This window comes from Oncorhynchus mykiss, chromosome 1, assembly GCF_013265735.2.
Source record: "Oncorhynchus mykiss isolate Arlee chromosome 1, USDA_OmykA_1.1, whole genome shotgun sequence".
Classification (NCBI taxonomy): Eukaryota; Metazoa; Chordata; class Actinopteri; order Salmoniformes; family Salmonidae; genus Oncorhynchus; species Oncorhynchus mykiss.
The window spans coordinates 64,882,165-64,902,675 of NC_048565.1; the positions used below are offsets into that span (position 1 = coordinate 64,882,165).

Consider the following 20,511-nt stretch of genomic DNA (forward strand, 5'->3'; position numbering starts at 1 on the left):
TTGGAAGAGGTTGTATTTTAGTAAGCAGGAGCATGGATATAAAGAAACTCCAGCAAACTTGTGATCATGATGCTCCACAGATGTAGGTCTGTTTCATCACATTAAGGGAGCAGCAAGATCACCAGGTGCTATAGTGTATTTTCATTATACTCAAGGTAAGGAAGACGGTGTTCCAATTACAATTTACAAGAAAGTTAAATACAAGGTGCAATGCAAATATAACTGCAACAACAAAGAAGTGCAAATAATGTAAACAAAAACATTTCCCTTTTTGAAACTCTAAAACCGAACATAGGCCTAAGTATGCGCAGGGTTGGGTTCTGCCTTTCGGAGGTGATTTGATGTGACTGGGAGTCTCTGTAATAGGTCTCTTGAGAGAATGTACTGAATGTACTGTCATCCCAGCTATATGTTGGAGACCTAGGTTCTGGTGAGTTGATCCCTCGTCTCATTGTACATCATTGGCTGCAGTCCACCTCTTCTGTGCAGAGTACTTGCGGGCGGCGGTGGTGGCAGTGGTGTTTACCTGCTGGTTATGCCAGTTATGTGTTGGAGACCTAGATCCTGGTGAGTAGGAGTATTGATGCCTAGGCTGGCCGTACATCCTAGGCTGCAGTCCAACTTTTCCATGCGGAGCATCAAAGAGCCATTGTGGTGGTGGAGGTGGTAGCAGAGGTGTTGCATGCTGGTCATCCCAGTTTACACTCAATGATAGTAGTTGCACTTTCAGACGTTCCTTGGTTCTTCCTATTTTCTTCAGCTCTAGCACAAGGCTGAGCACAAATGACTCATCCTCCAAGGTAGTGGCAGAAGGGATTGACTTCCTGACAAATGCAAGCAGCTCTTCATCCACATTTTGATGGTTGACCTTCTGTTTTCTAATTCTTGGCTGCTAGTCTTGAACCGTGTCTTTTAGTGGTTGGTCTTGACTGTTCAGGCATCTGAAGCACAGGGTCATGGCTCGGGGACACCATGTCGTCCTCAGTGTCATCGGGCTCAACAGGTTGTAGCTGAGACGAATCAGCGTTTTCAAGGCAGAGGTTGCCTCTTGAGCTGAAAATAGGTCAACATATATAAATGTGAAGTCAAATGTGTTTAAGTAAACTTTAAAAACCTCAGCTCAGGCTCAATGAATCTTTCTCAAATCTAGGCCACAAAGTCTAACACTGATGGTTTTCATCATTCCTCTGTAATAAGAGACCGATTTGTAATCTATAGGCCGATATAGTCACTAATTCAGAAATGTAATAAATCAAATAAAATTATATTTGTCACATACAAGCCCTTAACCAACAATGCAGTTCAACAAATAAGTTAAGAAAATATTTACAAAAACTTTTTTTAAAGTAACACAATAAAATTACATAACAATAACGAGGCTATATACAGGGGTTAGTGGTATTGAATCAATGTGCGGGGTACAGTTTAGTTGAGGTAATTTGTAAAGGGACTATGCATAGTCAATGTAAATGGTCTGGGTGGCATTTGATTAATTGTTCAGCAGTCTTATGGCTTGGAGGTAAAAGTTAACTAACCTTTTGGTCACAGACTTGGCGCTCCGTTACCACTTGCTGTGCGGTAACAGAGAACAGTCTATGACTAGGGTGACTGCAAGATTCAGAATTCAGTGCAATCAATTCAAATGTATATTATAACTTAACTTACGTCCAGCCAAGAAGGTATCAAGAATGATCATATTTTCATGTATTTCCATTCTTTCTGATTTGGTTTCCCCAGTATCGCTGGGCCTTCCGTAGGTGACTTACAAAAGTGTCACGGAGGGACTTCCATCTGGTTTTGCACAATTCAACTTCTGTGAAGAGTAAAATAGAATTGAAAAAAAGAACATTTATTTTGTCATTCCAGGTACTTCGCATCTGGAGACTCTATTTGCAGCCTGGCCTTCACCTATTGTCTTGGATTCGAGACAGTGTTGCAGTGCATTATGGAGACCTGTGAGGCCATAGAGAGAAGGATGCTGGCGACCCACTGAGGAAATGGAGAGACAAACTTCTCAAGAGTTTAATGAAAAATGAGACTTCCCCAATTGTTGGGATCGGTTGATGGAAAACATATGATCGCCAAACTCGTTTTTTACATTTTTATTATAAAGGAACCTTCTCCGTGGTGCTACTCGCCCTTGTGGATGACAAATACTGCTTCACAGCTATTCAGGTGGGGGATTTTGGGAGAAACAGCGATGACGGAGTCTATGCCAACTCCCCATTTGGAAGGGCAATGGCGTCAAAAACTCTGCAGGTGCCTCAAGATGCCTTTCTGCCTGGGGGTGGAGATTTGGGAAAGATAAAATACACAATGCTGGGGGACGCTGCTGGGGGATGCTTCCCACTAAAGCCCTCCCTGATTAGGCCATATGCCGGGCACAACATCAGCTACGAGAACTACATCTTTAACTATCTTCTCTGTCGAGCTTAAATGACAGTGGAGAAGGCATTCAGGTTCCTTGCGGCCAGATGGAGGATCCTGTACAAGAAAATCAACCTACTGCCATGCAAGGTTGATACCCTAGTGGTTGCAACATGCATCCCCCATAACATCCTCACAAAGCCTTGTGATCTGGAGATGTGGCTACAGCAGAGGGGGGCAGGGTTGAGGCAATGCATGAAAAGCATAGCCATCTAGGCCAACAGAGCAGGTTAGGAAGCAGTTTCTGTCAGGCAAAAGTTTACAAAGTATTTCACCTCTGTGGCAGGCAGAATTTACTTCCAGGAAGGAATGGTTGTATCTAGGCCTACTTTGAAGCTGTGTGTGTGTGTGTGTGTGTGTGTGTGTGTGTGTGTGTGTGTGTGTGTGTGTGTGTGTGTGGTTAAAATATCCTTCTACCTGATTTATCAACATGGGACAGTAAGTTCAACTTTGACAACATCTTAATTTGTTTTGTGTATTAATTCTACACTTTGCAACTATTGTACAATTCCACCATTATTTCAACAATGGACAAAAAGACATGAACATTTGAAAAATGGAAATACTAGTAATTTTCCACCTCATTTTCTCACATGACTGTTGGCTTCAGAGGATTTCTGTATTAACAAAAGCATACAGCACACATGCCATTCACATTCAGCTAGCTGGTTTGTTTTATACTGGAGGATGAACATTGGGTTGTTATATTTTACCTGAAATGCGCATGGTCTTTGCTATCTCTCTCCAGACCACGTATTTATTTAGTTGGATCCTTGTAGTATTTTGAAGACGTGCAAGGATACTGTCATTAACACAAAAACTGAGTATTTGCCAACAAGCCCTGGGTGTCTAAGGACCTGAAAATATTCCTCAATGAAAGGAAGATTACATTCCTGAAAGGAGATACTGATGCTGTAAAGGAGAAAGAAAATTAATTCAGGTCAGAAATATGAAAGACAAAAAGGACTTAGGTGTTCGGTTCTAATTCTCAGATTTAAAAAAAACTCTGCGGACACTATGAAAGCTTAACCAAGTTTATTCTTCAGAGGGTTAGTACAGCTGCATTTAGACAAAGATATATTTTCACACAAGCACTGATATTTAACCCTTCCTCCTAGGCTGAGTCTCCTCCTACACATCTGTAAAAACAGTGTATCTTTACTGCTCAGCAGGACACTAAGTGATACGGTCCATACACTTTTCTTTCTCCCTTAACGTGACCTGACATGACCTCAACCCTTCATCACTAATCCATTAGGGGCGGCAGGGTAGCCTAGTGGTTAGAGCGTTGGACTAGTAACCGGAAGGTTGCAAAGGTTGCAACCCCCCAGCTGACAAGGTACAAATCTGTCGTTCTGCCCCTGAACAGGCAGTTAACCCACTGTTCCTAGGCCGTCATTGAAAATAAGAATTTGTTCTTAACTGACTTGCCTAGTTAAATAAAGGTAAAAAAAATAATAATAAAAAAAAAAAAACACTAATCCATGGCGCTCTCCCCTTATCAATGCCTGCCACCTGATCGCTTTCCCTGTAGTCAGCACCTTACAAGTTTAATTGTACACACTATATACCCTCCTCCTACAGATAACCATTAACTTCTGGTGTAGACCCTCTAACCCTAAGCACTCAATATTTCAACCCTGACCTTGCTGAGCATGGTGGCTAGTCACCTTTAACATGTGAAATCATATGCAACCGTTTTATTCATTGACTTTAGTTCAGCTTTCAATACAATGCAAATACGCACACTGCTGAAATGACTACTGGACCTGAATGTCAACGGAGGCCTCGCAGGTTGGATCAAGGATTTTAAAACTAACCGCCCACCGAATGGGGCCCACTTTGATGAACTGACCCTGAACACAGGCTTCACTGCTGTTGTTCTCTATCTACACTAACGAGATGAACATCCAAGGAAACAATGTTTTTAAGTATGCGGATGACATGGCTCTGGTGGGACTGTTTTTTTTAAAGATGCTACGTCAGATATGGACAGCTATTTTAAACAGGCCATCAACCTTTAACAATGGTGCCGGTCAAGTGGCCTCCACCTCAATGTGGGAAAGACAAAGGAGATGATCATCAATGGCAGCAACATACCAATGTCCCAACCACCATCTCTGAACGACCAACCAGTTGATAAGCTGAGTTTTGCAGAGAATGCAGACTATATTTTTGTATTTTTTTTTAAAGCAAGCCAGCGCCTGTTCTTAATCAGGAAATTAAAGGGGTTTGTGGTCAGCCAGGATGTTCTGGAGAGGATATACAGCAGCTTGGTGGAGAGCATCCTCACGTTCAGTATGACAGTCCGGTGTGGTAATCTGAGCATGAGGAGCAAAGGCAAACTGACCAGAACAGTAAACACAGCCAGGAAAGTAATTGGTTGACTGTTCCACAAGTCAACCAAAAATGAAGGCACTGGCTGCCGTTGGCGACACCACCCACCCTCTACACCCTCAGTTCAAGAGGCTTCCCTCTGGCAGGTGCTTCAGAATGCTCAGAAGAAGAGCGTGTTCAAACATTGATTAGTTCCCTGTGCTGTTGGACTACTAAATGCAACGGAAATTGCATCAGTACATGTACTTATCTATCCAGTGCAGTTGGGTCAGTGGTCGTTTGTGAGTGAATGTATTAATGTCCTCTATGTTGTTAGTGTATGCAACAAGATGGACTGACTGGTTTAAATGTGTCTGATGTGACAATGTATGTGATCCTTTTAATGGAAGGTGATGCCAAAGAAAAATATCCATCCTGGATGGACAATAAAGCACCCACATTGGCTTTTGTTTACAGGAAGTACGGGAAGTATGTTCGTTGTGAGAACGAATTAATTGATGGGAGGCAGGACTTCCAGACTTGATATGGCGGTTGGCAACCAACTTTAAGGTGCATTACCGCCACCAACTGGACTGGAGTGTGGACCTCCGTTCATCTTTCAATCACCCACGTGGGTATATGCTCCTAAAAAAGCAATGAGGATCTGAGCATGAGTTGATTTGAATATGTCCATGTGTGTATATGCTCCTAAAAACCAATGAGGAGATCGGAGATGCGGAACCTGCAGTGTGTCAAGTGTCATAAATAGAATCAAGTTCTATTTTAGTGGCTGGCTATGCAGACGCTCATTGATGCGTGCGAGCAGTGAGGGTGCAATGATTTGAATAATATGTATGGGTATATTTATTTTGCAATGCTCCCGCACCGTGACGCGAGTGGTGTGGTCAGCATGTTAGGGGCCAAGCCAAATTTCTTCAGCCTCCTGAGGTTGAAGAGGCACCATTGCGCTTTCTTCACAACACTGTGTGGGTCCACCATTTCAGATTGTCAGTGATGTGTACGCCGAGGAACTTGAAGCCTTTCACCTTCTCAACTGCGATCCCGTTGATGTGGATGGGGGCGTGCTCCCTCTGCTGTCTCCTGAAGTCCACGATCAGCTCCTTTTATTTGTTGATGTTGAGGGAGAGGTTATTTTCCTAGCACCATTCCACCAGGGCCCTCACCTCCTCCCTTTAGGCTGTCTCATCATTGTTGGTAATCCAGCCTACCACTGTTGTGTCTGCAAACTTGATGATTGAGTTGGAGGCGTGCATGGCCACGCAGTCATGGGTGAACAGAGTACAGGAGGGGAATGAGAACACACCCTTGTATGGCCCCTGTGTTGAGGATCAGCGTATTGGTGTTGTTTCCTACCTTCACCGCCTGGGGGTGTCCCGTCAGGAATTCCAGGACCCAGTTGCACAGGGCGAGGTTCAGACCCACGGACCCGAGCTTAATGGTGAGTTGGAGGGTACTATCGTGTTGAAGGCTGAGCTGTAGTCAATGAACACCATTCTTACAAAGGTACTCCTCTTGTCCAGATGGGATAGGGCAGTGTGCAGTGCGATGACGATTGCATTGTCTGTGGATCTATTAGGGCGGTATGCAAATTGAAGTGGGTCTAGGATGTCAGGTAAGGTGGATGTGATATGATCCTTAACTAGCCTCTCAAAGCACTTCATGATGACAGGAGCGAGTGCTACAGGGCGATTAGTCGTTTAGTTCAGTTTTCTTTATTGGTTACAGGAACAATGGTGGACATCTTGAAGCAAGTAGAGACCGAAGACTGGGATATGGAGAGATTGAATATGTCCGTAAACACTCCAGCCAGCTGGTCTGCGCATGCTCTGAGGACGCGGCTAATTTGTTTTGATTTAGAATGGCCTGTTATCAAATGGGCAGGAACAGGGACAGAGGGGAAAATTACATCATCCGGTTGAGGAGCAAGCAGCCTCCCGCTGTGTGACCGGTGAAACTCCATCCAAACTCTATGCCATGGGCTCCTCAACCCTGTTCTGGCAGCTAACAAGTGCTTATTTTGGGAAACCATGTGAAATCTGTTTGGGAACATTGAAAGTACCACATTTTCACAACAAAACCTATTTAATTAAACCTTCTGCATGCTTGAGAAAGTAATGATGGAGAAAGGGGAGGAGATGGAAGCTCACAGTGGTGAGAAATTCTGTAGCTAAGGGTAGGCTCATGTGTCATCTTATTAATTATAAAAAATGCACTATTACTAGGCTATTCAAAATCGAATACAAATTCACTATTGTAGGCTAACTCTGTAAGCCGCCCTGCACAATCAATGATCCAACTGCATCGCCTAGGCCTATACATTCTCTCCCAGATGCATGGGTAGCCTAGTGGTTAGAGCGTTGGACTAGTAACCGGAAGGTTGCGAGTTCAAACCCCCGAGCTGACAAGAGCTGACAAGGTACAAATCTGTCGTTCTGCCCCTGAACAGGCAGTTAACCCACTGTTCCCAGGCCGTCATTGAAAATAAGAATTTGTTCTTAACTGACTTGCCTGGTTAAATAAAGGTAAAATAAAATTTAAAAAAAATGAATATAAACTTTGGAGCGTAGCATAAGGTAACCCGTCCATCCAGTATGCATAACAACACAGTCCACCCTCAAAGCCGATTTACTAGAATTTGTATCATTTTGGATTGATTATAGGCTAGTTTAATTAAAGACCTCTTAAATCCGTTTTTGAAATGTGTTTCAGCAGCGCATAATATGCGGTAGGATATGTATTGTATGAGGAACGGCACAATCTTTATTTTTTTTTAAATACATTTCGGGCTTGGGCTCATATGTAGGCCTATGAGTATGTATAAGCTCTAATGTGTTTTGAATTAATCATCACCTTAGAAAGCGCTGTCCCTTTCGTTGTTTGGCTTTGAAACAACATCCACAATGACCTTGTTTTCCACTCAGTTTCAGCCTGTTGTTGATCTTCTTTCTTTAAATTGATCAATCACAGTGAGGTGAGTTAAAAGCATGATACTGTTTTGTGATTTTTTTTCATTTTCGATTGCATTGATGTCCGAGTGGTTAGAAGGACAACAGAGCCCTGAGTGCCAGGCCATTAGCTAGTTGGATACTACCCTAGCATGTCCAAGAGTATATAAGAAGAGATTCCGCGACTCAACGGTCATGTGGAATTTTACTGTGGCCATGACTCATGACTGCTGGTGTGGCGGTATTATGGTCACTGCAACACCCCTAAAGGTCCTCAACAGCACTACATATCCACAAAGCAGCATCCATTATCATACCAAAACCTTGATCTTAGTTGGGCTAGGATAACAGTACTTTAGATCTCAGGGCGGGTGACATCCCCACACGATGTCTACTAGGGCTTTCTCACTTTGTCTTTCCTTGATTACTCGCATCCTATCTCCTCACCTGTATCCACAAAGCAGCAACTGTATTGGAGAAGGTAATAGGTCCCTCCCCTCTGACTTTCTTCTCCACTGGGTTTTTAGAAGATGAGGAATCGAGGAAGAATGAATTGAGAGAGAGCCTAGCACTCACCTGTCAACTAGCTCACATGTGCCACACACTCACCCCTCTGTTACACTCACTGACCTTGTCCTCATCAACCTCAGCAGCCAGCAGAGCAGACTGTGTGAACTGAGTTATACTGTCGGTGGCATAGGAGGAGGTGAAAGGGGTGTGACTGTAGCAGACCTAAGCTGCAGTTGAGTTCTAGTAGCCATTGTGATGAGATGTCATTCCCCCCTGAGACTTGGAAGTAGTGTCTCCACCTGTCAATCATGAATGGATCTATATTTTAATACTGTAAGCGTCTCGGCTACGGGAGGATCCCCTCCTGCAATTATGCGCCGATTTACTTCATTCTGCTACACTCACTGTCCTCCTTCAGTGGTTGGCATGCTAGCTACAAATGTAATTTGATTAGGGATTAGGGGCCAGGTCAGCCATACAGGGATGGAACTCATATATTACATAGCTAATTTGCAGCCCTGTAAAAGTGACCCTTCACTGTGGTCACTTTCCAGGGTATTTTTCCCTTGCCTCCACTATCCATGCTCTACCCTTTTGGTTACAGTGGATGAGAGATTATTTATGGCATGCATTGCGAATGCAGACATGATGGGATTAGTATTGGCCTCCGTGGGCATGTCCAATGCACTTGTACATGTGGCTTGTCATTTCTATACTGAAACGGGAATCGCAAATCCTCACATTTTTTTTAAACGTTTTGCTGAGATGTTTTCTCCATTTTGAAATGATACTACAAGAAATAGGATAAGCACTCACATCTGAGAACTTGTGTGTTAATCATTTGCTACTAACTTGAAATCAAAGAAAATGCTTATACTGTTAAAATCAGTGTGTGGGTTTTTCTTTTTCATTAGACAATGAGGATTACCATGTTGAAGGATACCACATTTAACTTCTACAGCTACTGCACATGCCTTCATTAAATTGATTGATTAGTGCAAGACTTACGGATGACATGCTCAGGAGAGAAGCATTATCAGCAAATTTCACGATCAAGAGGGTGTGCAGAAAGGAATATTTTAAAATTAATTTGATTTAATTTCAAAATACATGTTGCTTGAAATAAAGTTGCAATTTGTTAGCTTCATGTTATGTATCATCCTGGTGTAATTATATGCAGTTCAAAATTATCACCACAACGTGTCGTCGCTAACATTTGTATTATAGTCTAGCTTAGCTAGAGGTCCTAAGGGGAGGTCGATAATACATGCCCTAGCACAAGCTAGCGGTTCATTAAAACTACAGTATGTTTCTTAATTGAAACTAAGTGGGCGATACACCTGAGTGAAATACAGTTGCGTTTTGGAGGACGCAGACAAAGAGCTAGGAGAGAGATTAGTTAGGGGGGAGAGAGGTTAATAGCAGGGTAATTACTGCTGCTCGCTAACTTTGATGTAAACAATGTGGCCGTCAAACATTGGACTCGTATGCTAGTTACAGTTATAGTTTAGTTATAGTGTTGGCTGTCTTCACAGAAATGAAGGTAAGGTGAGCATTTTCTACCTTCATTACGCTAGACCTGTGGTTATTTGCTGTGCTAGTTAGCAATTATGGTGCGCGGCAGCAACGGATGTTCACTGGGGAACCTCTTGGGTGTGCGTGCATATAGAACGTGTTATTGTTTTGACAGTTGAAAGGTCTTTACTGTACTCTATATTCATGAGGTAATTTTTATGGGAAATGTCAGATACAGACCAGCTAAAAAAAAATATTCACATTTTCCATACCTTGGTCTCTGAGCTATTGAATTGCAAATATTCCCCATAAATATATGAATAAATAGATGTTGTGGGGTGGGGGGGGGGGGGGGGGTGTTTTTTCATAAACCCAAACCAACAGAACACAAAAACAACACAACATGCCCACACCTGTCCATGAATGTACAAAAACACAGTAGCCTCCCCTTTCAATACACAGTTCAGCCCTCGAGTTTGTTATTGGCAGTGAGTATGATGCTTTCCGATGAATAGCTATACAAAAAAAAAAATCAGCAATTACACCAAAGTTACAAAACTTTCTTTGATGTTGGTCACCAATATTTACATTTCCCAACAGACATAATCGAGATGGATGGATATAAATTCCTAGATACAATGATATGATAGTACAGGCATTATCCCAAAATGGTGTCAGTTTCAAATCAAACTTTATTTGTCACATGCGCCGAATACAACAGGTAGACCTTACCATGAAATGCTTACTTACAAGCCCTTAACCAACTGTGCAGTTCAAGAAAGAGTTAAGAAAAGATTTACCAAATAAACGAAAGTAAAACATTATTAAAATAACAGTAACGAGGCTAAATACATGGTTATCCGTACTGAGTCAATCTGCAAGGGTACAGGTTAGTTGAGGTAATTTGTACATGTAGGTAGGGGTGAAGTGACTATGCATAGATAATAAACAGCGAGTAGCAGCAGTGTAAAAAACACTCATTTGGGGTGGTGTCAATGTAAATAGTCCAGGTAGCCATTTGATTAATTGTTCAGTAGCCTTATGGCTTGGAGGTAGAAGCTGTTAAGGAGCCTTTTGGTCCTAGACTTGGCGCTCCAGTACCGCATGGTAGCAGAGAGAACAGTCCATGACTTGGGTGACTGGAGTGTTTGACCATTTTTTTGGGCTTTCCTCTGACACCGCCTAGTATATAGGTCGTGGATGGCAGGAAGCTTGGCCCCAGTGATGTACTGGGCTGTACTCACTACCCTCTGTAGCGCCTTATGGTCAGATGCCAATCAGTTGCCATACCAGGTGGTGATGCAACCGGTCAGGATGCTCTCGATGGTCCAGCTGTATAACTTTTTGAGGATCTGGGGAAAAGATGTTGTCGTGCCCTCTTCACGACTGTCTTGGTGTGTTTGGACCACGATAGTTTGTTGATGATGTGGACACCTAGGAACTTGAAACTCTCGATCGGCTCCACTACAGCCCTGTCCACGTTATTATGGGCCTGCTTGTTTTCGGATTGATACAGTTTTTCATAAAATGTTTTAAAGACAGTTAATTCTGGAAAAATCCATTACTATGCTAACATCCAGGTGTTTATTATATTATATTTAAGTTAAGAAGTGTTCAACTGTTGAAGGGTGTTTTCTTTCTGTTCTAGTATTTCTAATTCTTTATTGGTCTTATTTTTCTAACGTAAAGACTAAGACATGATACAACCTCATATAAACTCGGCAAAAAAAGAAACGTCCCTTTTTCAGGACCTCGTCTTTCAAAGATAATTCGTAAAAATATTAATAGCTACACAGATCTTCATTGTAAAGGGTTTAAACACTTTCTCCCATGCTTGTTCAATGAACCATAAACAATTAATGAACATGCACCTGTGGAATGGTCGTTAAGACACTAACAGCTTACAGACGATAGGCAATTAAGGTCACAGTTATGAAAACTTAGGACACTAAAGAGGCCTTTCTACTGACTCTGAAAAACACCAAAAGAAAGATGCCCAGGTATGCTGCGAGGACTGCTGATGTGGCCATGGCAATAAATTGCAATGTCTGTACTGTGAGACACCTAAGACAGCGCTACAGGGAGACAGGACGGACAGCTGATCATCCTCGCAGTGGCAGACCACGTGTAACACCTGTGCAGGATCGGTACATCCAAACATCACATTGCAGGACAGGTACATGATGGCAACAACAACTGCCTGAGATACACAAAGAACGCACAATCCCTCTATCAGTGCTCAGACTGTCCGCAATAGGCTGAGCGAGGCTGGACTGAGGGCTTGTAGGCCTGTTGTAAGGCAAGTCCTCACCAGACATCACCAGCAACAATGTCGCCTATGGGCACAAACCCACCGTCGCTGGACCAGACAGGACTGGCAAAAAGTGTTCTTCACTGACGAGTGGTGGTTTTGTCTTTCCAGGGGTGATGGTCGGATTTGTGTTTCAACTTCAAAGGAATGAGCATTACACCGAGGCCTGTACTCTGGAGCGGGATCGATTTGGAGGTGGAGGGTCCGTCATGGTCTGGGGCGGTGTGTCACAGCATCATCGGACTGAGCTTGTTGTCATTGCAGGCAATCTCAACGCCGTGCGTTACAGGGAAGACATCCTCCTCCCTCATGTGGTACCCTTCCTGCAGGCTCATCCTGACATGACCTTCCAGCATGACAATGCCACCAGCCATACTGCTCGTTTTGTGCACGATTTCCTGCAAGACAGGAATGTCAGTGTTCTGCCATGGCTAGCGAAGAGCCCGGATCTCAATCCCATTGAGCATGTCTGGGCCCTGTTGGATCGGAGGGTGAGGGCTAGGGCCATTCCCCCCAGAAATGTCCGGGAACTTGTAGGTGCCTTGGTGGAAGAGTGGGGTGACATCTCACAGCAAGAACTGGCAAATCTGGTGCAGTCCATGAGGAGATCTGGCCACACCAGATACTGACTGTTACTTTTGATATTGACCCCCCTTGTTCAGGGACCCATTATCTCTGTTAGTCACATGTCTGTCAAACTTGTTGAGTTTATGTCTCAGTTGTTGAGTCTTAAGTTCATGCAAATATTTACACATGTTAAGTTTGCTGAAAATAAACGCAGTTGACAGTGAGAGGACTCAGTAATGTAATGAGTACTTTTGGATGTCAGGGAAAATGTGATGTAAAAAAGTACTTATTTTCTTTAGGAATGTAGTGAAGTAAAAGTTGTCAAATATAAATAGTAAAGTACAGATAGCCTAAAATATGACTTAAATAGTACTTCAAATTTTTACTTAAGTACTTTACACCACTGAGTGGTGGAGAATGCCAACCCATCCCAAGCTTGCCCAAACCTTTCACTTTCTATTGTTGATTGTTTTTTTTGTTTTTTTCAAGAAACTATGTTGCCGTTATTCTTTTTCAAATAAGAAAATACCTTAATTATTTTGGGCTGGGTGCACAATTCCATTGACATTCCATGTCACACACGTTCATGTATTCAGGTAGCCTAGTGGTTAGAGCATTGGACTAGTAACCAAAAGGTTGCAAGATCGAATCCCTGAGCTGACAAGGTACAAATCTGTCATTCTGCCCCTGAACAAGGCAGTTAACCCACTGTTTGTAGGCCGTCATTGAAAATAAGAATTTGTTCTTAACTGACTTGCCTAGTTAAATAAAGGTAAAACAAAAATAAATAACAAATCTTCAGTATTATCCACCACGTGTGATATTGAGATTGGTCTTTACACTTATTTTTGTCTTATATTGACTCCATACATTATGTATGCTCTTGATGCACTACATAAACATCTATAATAAAAAATAGTGTTGATCAATCCTCAATGTTCTTAGTGGGCATGTATTCACAAGACATAGCATAAACTCTTAACAAATCGTAATTCTGGCTGATGGTCGGTCAAACATATCTGAACTCAAATGAGGGGCCAGAGATGGGGTATTTGACTGATGATTTGATACAGGTCTGATCGGTCGTCGGCTCCTCGGTGCAGTAGATAGTTTAGTTTAACTGTCAAGAGTGTGAAAGACTGCTTTGCTCTGGGGACCACAGGAAATCACAGGCCTTTGCCAGCTCTCCATGCTTTACAGCAACAAGTGTAATCATAACGGAAGCTAACGGCCTGAGCTGGACGAGAGGGAAAAGCTTTAGACGTTTGGTTAGCAATTGCAGTGTTTCATTTATTTCCCTTTATCGTCCATCCCCTCGCAAAGGACAGATGACTGGCTGGAGAAAGTGGGTCTGTGTGAAGGGCAACAAGGGAGGAAGGAGGAAATAGAAATGGGCCATGAACCGCAGTGTCACCATGAGAGGGCAAAATAGGTTTTTAAAAGCTTCTTTCATCCCCTGAATTGTCCATTTTACCAATCGGCTTCCATGATGGCGAAACCAGAGCCTGCTTTTACTCCGCAAGCTTCTCCTCTTCCACCACAAACCTGTCCACTGTCATCTACCTGATGTGTCTCTTCCCACACCCTCTCTCCTTACTCACATTGATCCTTAAGGAGGAGGGAAATGGTATTAGTTTATACTAGACTGTAATGAGCCTATGAAAAAGACAGAGGGAGGAAAAACCTGTGTATGAAAGAAGAGAGGGAAGGAGAGCAAGATGGAGAGCAGCTCTTATTTGTGCTCCTGCTCGAAGGGAGGCGGGCAATTAGATTGTGTTTTGGAGGGTAATAGATTTCCTCCTGACATTTCTTCCTCTAATGCTGTAAACCAGCCATCTGCCGAGATGTAATGAGGAGACATGGGCCTTTGTGGACAATTCAATTCAGTTAGACCCTTCTGCTGTATGGTGCTGGATAGCTGGAGCAGCTCAAACACATCATTCTGCCTCTGGCGCCGTAGTTACTTGATAATACCTGAGACGTGACAGCTGGGGTGGGCTGTATCATCCTGGTACTAGGGATGGCCATGAGTAATCTAGTACTCAAACAGACGTCAACACTCCATCTTAATTCAGAGACCCAAATTTCAAATACTGTAAAACTATTTGGTGGAATGTGCTTTTGTGGCTTGTCGTGGAAAAAAATGAAATTTTAACTGATGGGTTTCACAAGCTACATTCCTTGCCAAATGATGACCGTTTTATCACAAATTCAAAATGGACTGGATTAAAATAGGGAAATATGTGTTCCAACAACGAGCTGAAGTTTTATAATAATTGCGTCCAATCTATTTTCGCATAGGCTACTTTGTGAACTGCTAGTGCCATTTAGAAATGATTAGCCTAGGCTATAAACCCCCTAAACATAGACAGAGTGTATTTTCATTAGAACATACTCAGCCAACAGATACAGTGGCTGTAATTCATCACCATGCAGTGTACAATGTGGAACTGAAAATTCCAAAGAACAGGCAGAATAAACTACATCAAGCACCTGAAAATACAGATTTTGGTTTGTAACCTTGAATTTTGTTATTTTATTTCAATGTGCCAAACTAAGCCCGTTTCAAATGATCACTCATTGAAACTGTTCCAGAAGCGCCAAATCCCATCCCATTCTAACCACCTCTACGCCGGCTTTGTATTCATGTTACCTGATGAAATTGCTGTAAAATATTATATTTTTGCCATCTGATGCACATTCAGATGTCATAAATCAGCACTGCAGAGCTCTCCCTGTCCTCTGCCGTGCCTTGATTGTATTACTGTTGATGATATTTGGAAATATGCATGTACACTCTGGCCCATCTACAGTTGCTAGCCCAAATTCTGACATGTGCTCTAATATCTGCTTCACTGATTTCTGCTCTCATAAAAGCTTGGGTTTTCTGTATGTTAACACTAGAAGCTTATTACCTCAAATTGATCAATTGAAAGTGTGTGTTCACAGCTCCAATCCAGATGTGTTGGTCATTACTAAGACGTAGATAAGGAAGAGTGTTTGTTGTTAACTGATGTAAACCTTTCTGATTATAGCCTTTTTCAGCAAGACAGATTTTCCAAAGTTGAGGGAAGGGCAATCTTTATCAAGGATCACCTTCAGTGCTCAGTTGTCTTTACCAAGTCTGTCGCCAAACAATTTGATTTGCTGGTTTTAAGTATTAAACTTTCATATAGCTCTTTGTTGACTGTTGCTGGGTGCCATCGTCCTCCATCAGCACCGGCCTGTACCCTACCTGCCCTAATCTCTCTCCTGGCTCCTTACACTAAGTCTGAATTTGTTCTTCTAGGTGACCTATATTGGGACATACTTAAACCACCTGACCAAGTCCTAAAGCAATGGGACTCCCTAAATATTTATCATATTATTACCAATCCCACAAGGTTTGACTCCAAACACCCAGAAAAGGCTACTCTTCTTGATGTTATCCTCACAAATAATCCTGATAGGTATCAGTCTGGTGTTTTCTGTAATGACCTTAGTGATCACTGTTTTACAGCCTGTGTTTGTATTGGCTGCTCAGTGAAACGAGCTGTCCTGATTTGTCATAGACACTTGCTATAAAACTTTAATGAGCAAGCCTGCCTTCATGAACTGATAGAATCAGCTTGATCCCCTCTGTAGAAGATGCTTGGCCCTTTTTTGATATTTTCAGTGTTATTGTTAACAAACACACCCCCATAAAGAAAATGAGAATTAACAACAGGTTCAGGCCCTGGTTCTATCGTGATCTTGCACAGTTACTTGTGGCTGCTTTGCGTGATGTATTGTTGTCTCTACCTTCTTGCCCTTTGTGCTGTTGTCTGTGCCCAATAGTGTTTGTACCATATTTTGTGCTGCTACCATGTTGTGTTGTCATGTGTTGCTGACTTGCTATGTTGTCATGTGGTGTTGCTACCATGCTGTGTTGTCATGTGTTGCTGCCTTGCTATGTTGTTGTCTTAGGTCTCTCTTTATGTAGTGTTGTCTCTCTTGTCGTGATCTATATTTTTGTCCTATATTTATATTTTGTTTAATTTTTAATCCCAGCCCCCGTAGGAGGCCTTTTGCCTTTTGGTAGGCTGTCATTGTAAATAATAGTTTGTTCTTAACTGACTTGCCTAGTTAAATAAAGGTTAAATAAACAAATTAATTACAATGAGGGCTGTCCCTAACTACAACAAATCTTGGTCGACCTAGAGTAGTCTGTTCTTTTGACTAATCGATTGGTCAAAATGTTTAAACATATTTTTCCCTATATAGACACATGTGTTTTAATGAAGTCCACTATATGAAGGCTACTGAGCTTGTCTGATGCTTCAAACACACTGTGATTAAATAACTAAGACACAAATGACTCAAGGGAGCTTAACGAGAAGAAGGAAAAAAACCTGTTCTCGACCTTCATCCTCCCGCTGCTGCGGGCCTTCGCAGATTCTGCTGTTACACTTCTGCTGTTATGCTCCTAATAGGCTACACCAGGGGTCGGCAACCTTTTCTATTTGTAGTGTGTTGTATCTTCTTGTCTCTCTTATTTTGTCCTGTATGTAACTCCCTCAGGTGTCATTTCATCATATGATCTGGTTGCCACTGTTTTCACCACACTTTTTATTTAATTCATTATGTGATTTCTGAAGGTAATTGGTTGCACCAGATCTTATTTAGGAGCTTCATAGCAAAGGGGGTGAATACATACAGTAGGCACACACCACTTTTCCATTTTTTTTTTATGTCATTTTTTTTCATTTCACTTCACCGATTTGAACTATTTTGTGTATGTCCGTTACATGAAATCCAAATAAAAATCTATTTAAATGACAGGTAATGCAAAAAAATAGGAAAAAAGCCAAGGGGGGGTGCAAGGCACTGCTATAGAGGCATCTGCTGAGATTTTGGTTTTGCGCTTTTCATCATAGAACCTCAGTACTGGAGCATGCGTGATTCATGCCTTGAGCTCCTCAAACTGTTTATACTGTTCCAACACCACTCTGTTGTTTTACACAGTAGACTCATGTGAGTTGCCAGATTTAGGTACAAATTTCTACCTATCTATCTACCACCATCGTGGAGAGAAGCCATAATATCTGTAATTCCAAAGGAGGGTAAAGATCAGAAGGAATGCAATTTCAAAAGACCTACTGCGATTCTTAATGTGGATTATAAACTGTATGCATCAATAATAGCAAAAAGAATGGAGGACAGTCTAGATGCAGAAAAATAATTTGATGTAGTGGGATGGGATTATCTATTTGATTTCAACAAAGTGATACAGTGCATCAAAACACTACATTCATATCCGACTGCCAGAATAAAGATTAATGGACATTTTGTCACAAACAATAAGTCTAAAATGAGGGGCAAGATAAGGCTGTGATCTTTCACCCACGCTCTTCTCCTTATACATCGAGTCATTAGCACAGGCAGTAAGAAAATACCCATCCTCGGGGGAATAACAATAAGAGGCAATGAACACAAGGTATACATGTGTGCTGATGACGTTCTGATATTTCCTAAAGACCCAGGTTCAAGTGTACAGTAGATTGACGAATGTTTTATACACATTTGGAATATTTTCAGGGTATGTTCAGGGTACACAAGACCCAAACCCTTGTATATAAGTATACCCACAGCAAGAGCTGAATAGTAAATATAACTTCCAGTGGACCTCTTCATCCATTAAGTATATTGGAGTAAATCTACCGAAAGATACACCAAAACCTTATGAAAGAAATCATGTTCCCATCAACAAGAAAATATATGATGATCGGGACCGGTGTAATTCACTTCCTTTGGATCTTAGCAGTAGAATTGAAACAATCAAAATGAATATCCTGCCGAGGTTACTGTATTTGTTCCCAATCACTGCTTATAGAAATCCCACCTAAACAGTTAGGGAATGGGATAAACGGATATCAAGGTTTATCTGGAACAGTAAGAGACCAAGAATTAAATGTACATCATTGCAACTACCAAAACACAGTGGGAGTATGGCCTTACCAAACCTAAAATATTATTTTGGGATCCATACTTGGAAGTTGTCTAATTCAAAGATGATGTTACTTGTAACTAATCTGATGTACGTATGATGTGTGCTCTACCTGCCTTCCTGTTTTGTGTTTTTGTGTTCTTCAATAAAAAGAAAGTGTGTATATATAAAAATAAAAGTTGTGAAATTGTTCCAAACTTGCATGAATTGTTGTATTACTCCACTTGGGTGTGGGATAGGTATCAACAGTGTGTTTAATATAATATTTGATCACTTCAATATTTTACTCGGTACGGTTGATTTTTCTGTAATAATGCCAGAATTTGGCATTCTTCATTGGAGATTAGTACTTCTTTATAGAAGTGAGTTTTCTTTCCAAACCATTGTTTATTTTCTGTAGCGACTGTTTGCGTAACAGTAGCTGAGGTCATAGCTTGCTAATGACTGAATGTTACAGTAATGAGGCTTGCCCTCCCATACCCCCTGTCCTGCTCTTGACATTTCACATTGACATTTCTCCACTCTACGAAACATCAACTTTTAATGAGCACATGATGAGGTCGGAGACTGTTTGTGTGTTTTTGTAAATGTTTTCCAAGCCCCATTGTAAATATTCTAATGGAGGGCAGTAATATCAGCCATTATGAAAAGCCAATCCTGTCACATGCTCTGGTATACTGTATATTATTGTATACTAAGTTGTCTGTGTGCATCTGTCTTCACTTGCTTTATGCAAGTCTGGTTCCAGTCCTAAGTGGGTAACCTACTCTCTGTTCTTCTGTCCTTATTTCCCCTGAAGGTGTGCATTGTGCAGAAGAGGGACACAGAGAAGATGTACGCCATGAAGTACATGAACAAACAGCAGTGCATAGAGAGAGACGAGGTCCGAAACGTCTTTAGAGAGCTAGAGATCCTACAGGAAATTGAACATGTTTTTTTAGTAAACCTCTGGTGATTATCCTGTGTTTTTTTTTCATTTTATATACTGTTCGTACATTCTGCATGCCACTGCTGGTACCCTGTGTGTGTGTGTGTGTGTGTGTGTGTGTGTGTGTGTTCGGGCATGTGGGAATGCGGGCCCATTGCACCACACATTTCTTAATTGTTGCACTGTAAAGTCAGATGTCCCCATATTTCCCTCCCAGGAGTATGATATCTGGGTGAAGTAGGGAACCTGTTTCATTATTTAACCATCTCCAGTGTCTCTGCAGCACATATTCTATATATAATTGGGCAGGTGGCACAATGTTCACAGCAAATTACACCAAAGCACTTTACTCCTGTGTAATTGGTAGAATGATATTGCTCTCGGTGGTTATCTAGGCTCTGAGTAATTGATATAGGGAGCATCAATCATTTCATACACATCCTTTAGTACATAAAGAATTTGAGCGGATACATACACCAAGACAAAAGTGCACCCACACCCACTGTGCACCCGCACCCACACATTACTGTATGTCTTGTATGCATGTTTTTTTTTTTTCTCCAAAGTTGGCAAAGTTTTAATAACACTAGGGGGGGGGGGGTCTCAATGAGAAGCGTCCTCCCAACTAAAATAAGCAGAGGGTTTTTTAATGAGGTGGTAGTAGGGCCAGTGTCTTTTTTATTTTATAATTCCCTCAAGTAGTGTACATCTGCCAGCCCCATCTTTGTTCTAGTTTCCCTGCTTTGCTCTGCTTGGCACTGTATTTCTACATCTATGGCACATCAAAGCCCCATTAGCGACAAAGACAGCAAACAGCAGCGTTATGGATAGGCGGGAATTATCGGGCTCCTTAGATCGCACCTCATCTTCCTGCAATTCAAGTCTACTTCAGAGGGAAAAATTGTGAAAGTGGTCAGCCCATCTCAAATTACACTGGAACAAAACAACAATCACTCGTAGTCTCGTACAGCCTCCTGAACAATACCCAAGACACTCCTGTGTGCTG

General features: G+C 41.9%; 1 protein-coding gene across 1 annotated transcript in view; it reads left to right on the forward strand.

Annotated features, from left to right (window-relative positions):
• The window catches only part of LOC110526969 (serine/threonine-protein kinase 32C), a 136,910-nt gene that overhangs the window by 72,910 nt on the left and 43,489 nt on the right, over positions 1-20,511 (forward strand). The window contains exon 3 of the mRNA XM_021608144.2: positions 19,377-19,528. Coding sequence (XP_021463819.1) covers positions 19,377-19,528 — 152 coding nt within the window. The remainder of the gene's footprint in view (positions 1-19,376; positions 19,529-20,511) is intronic.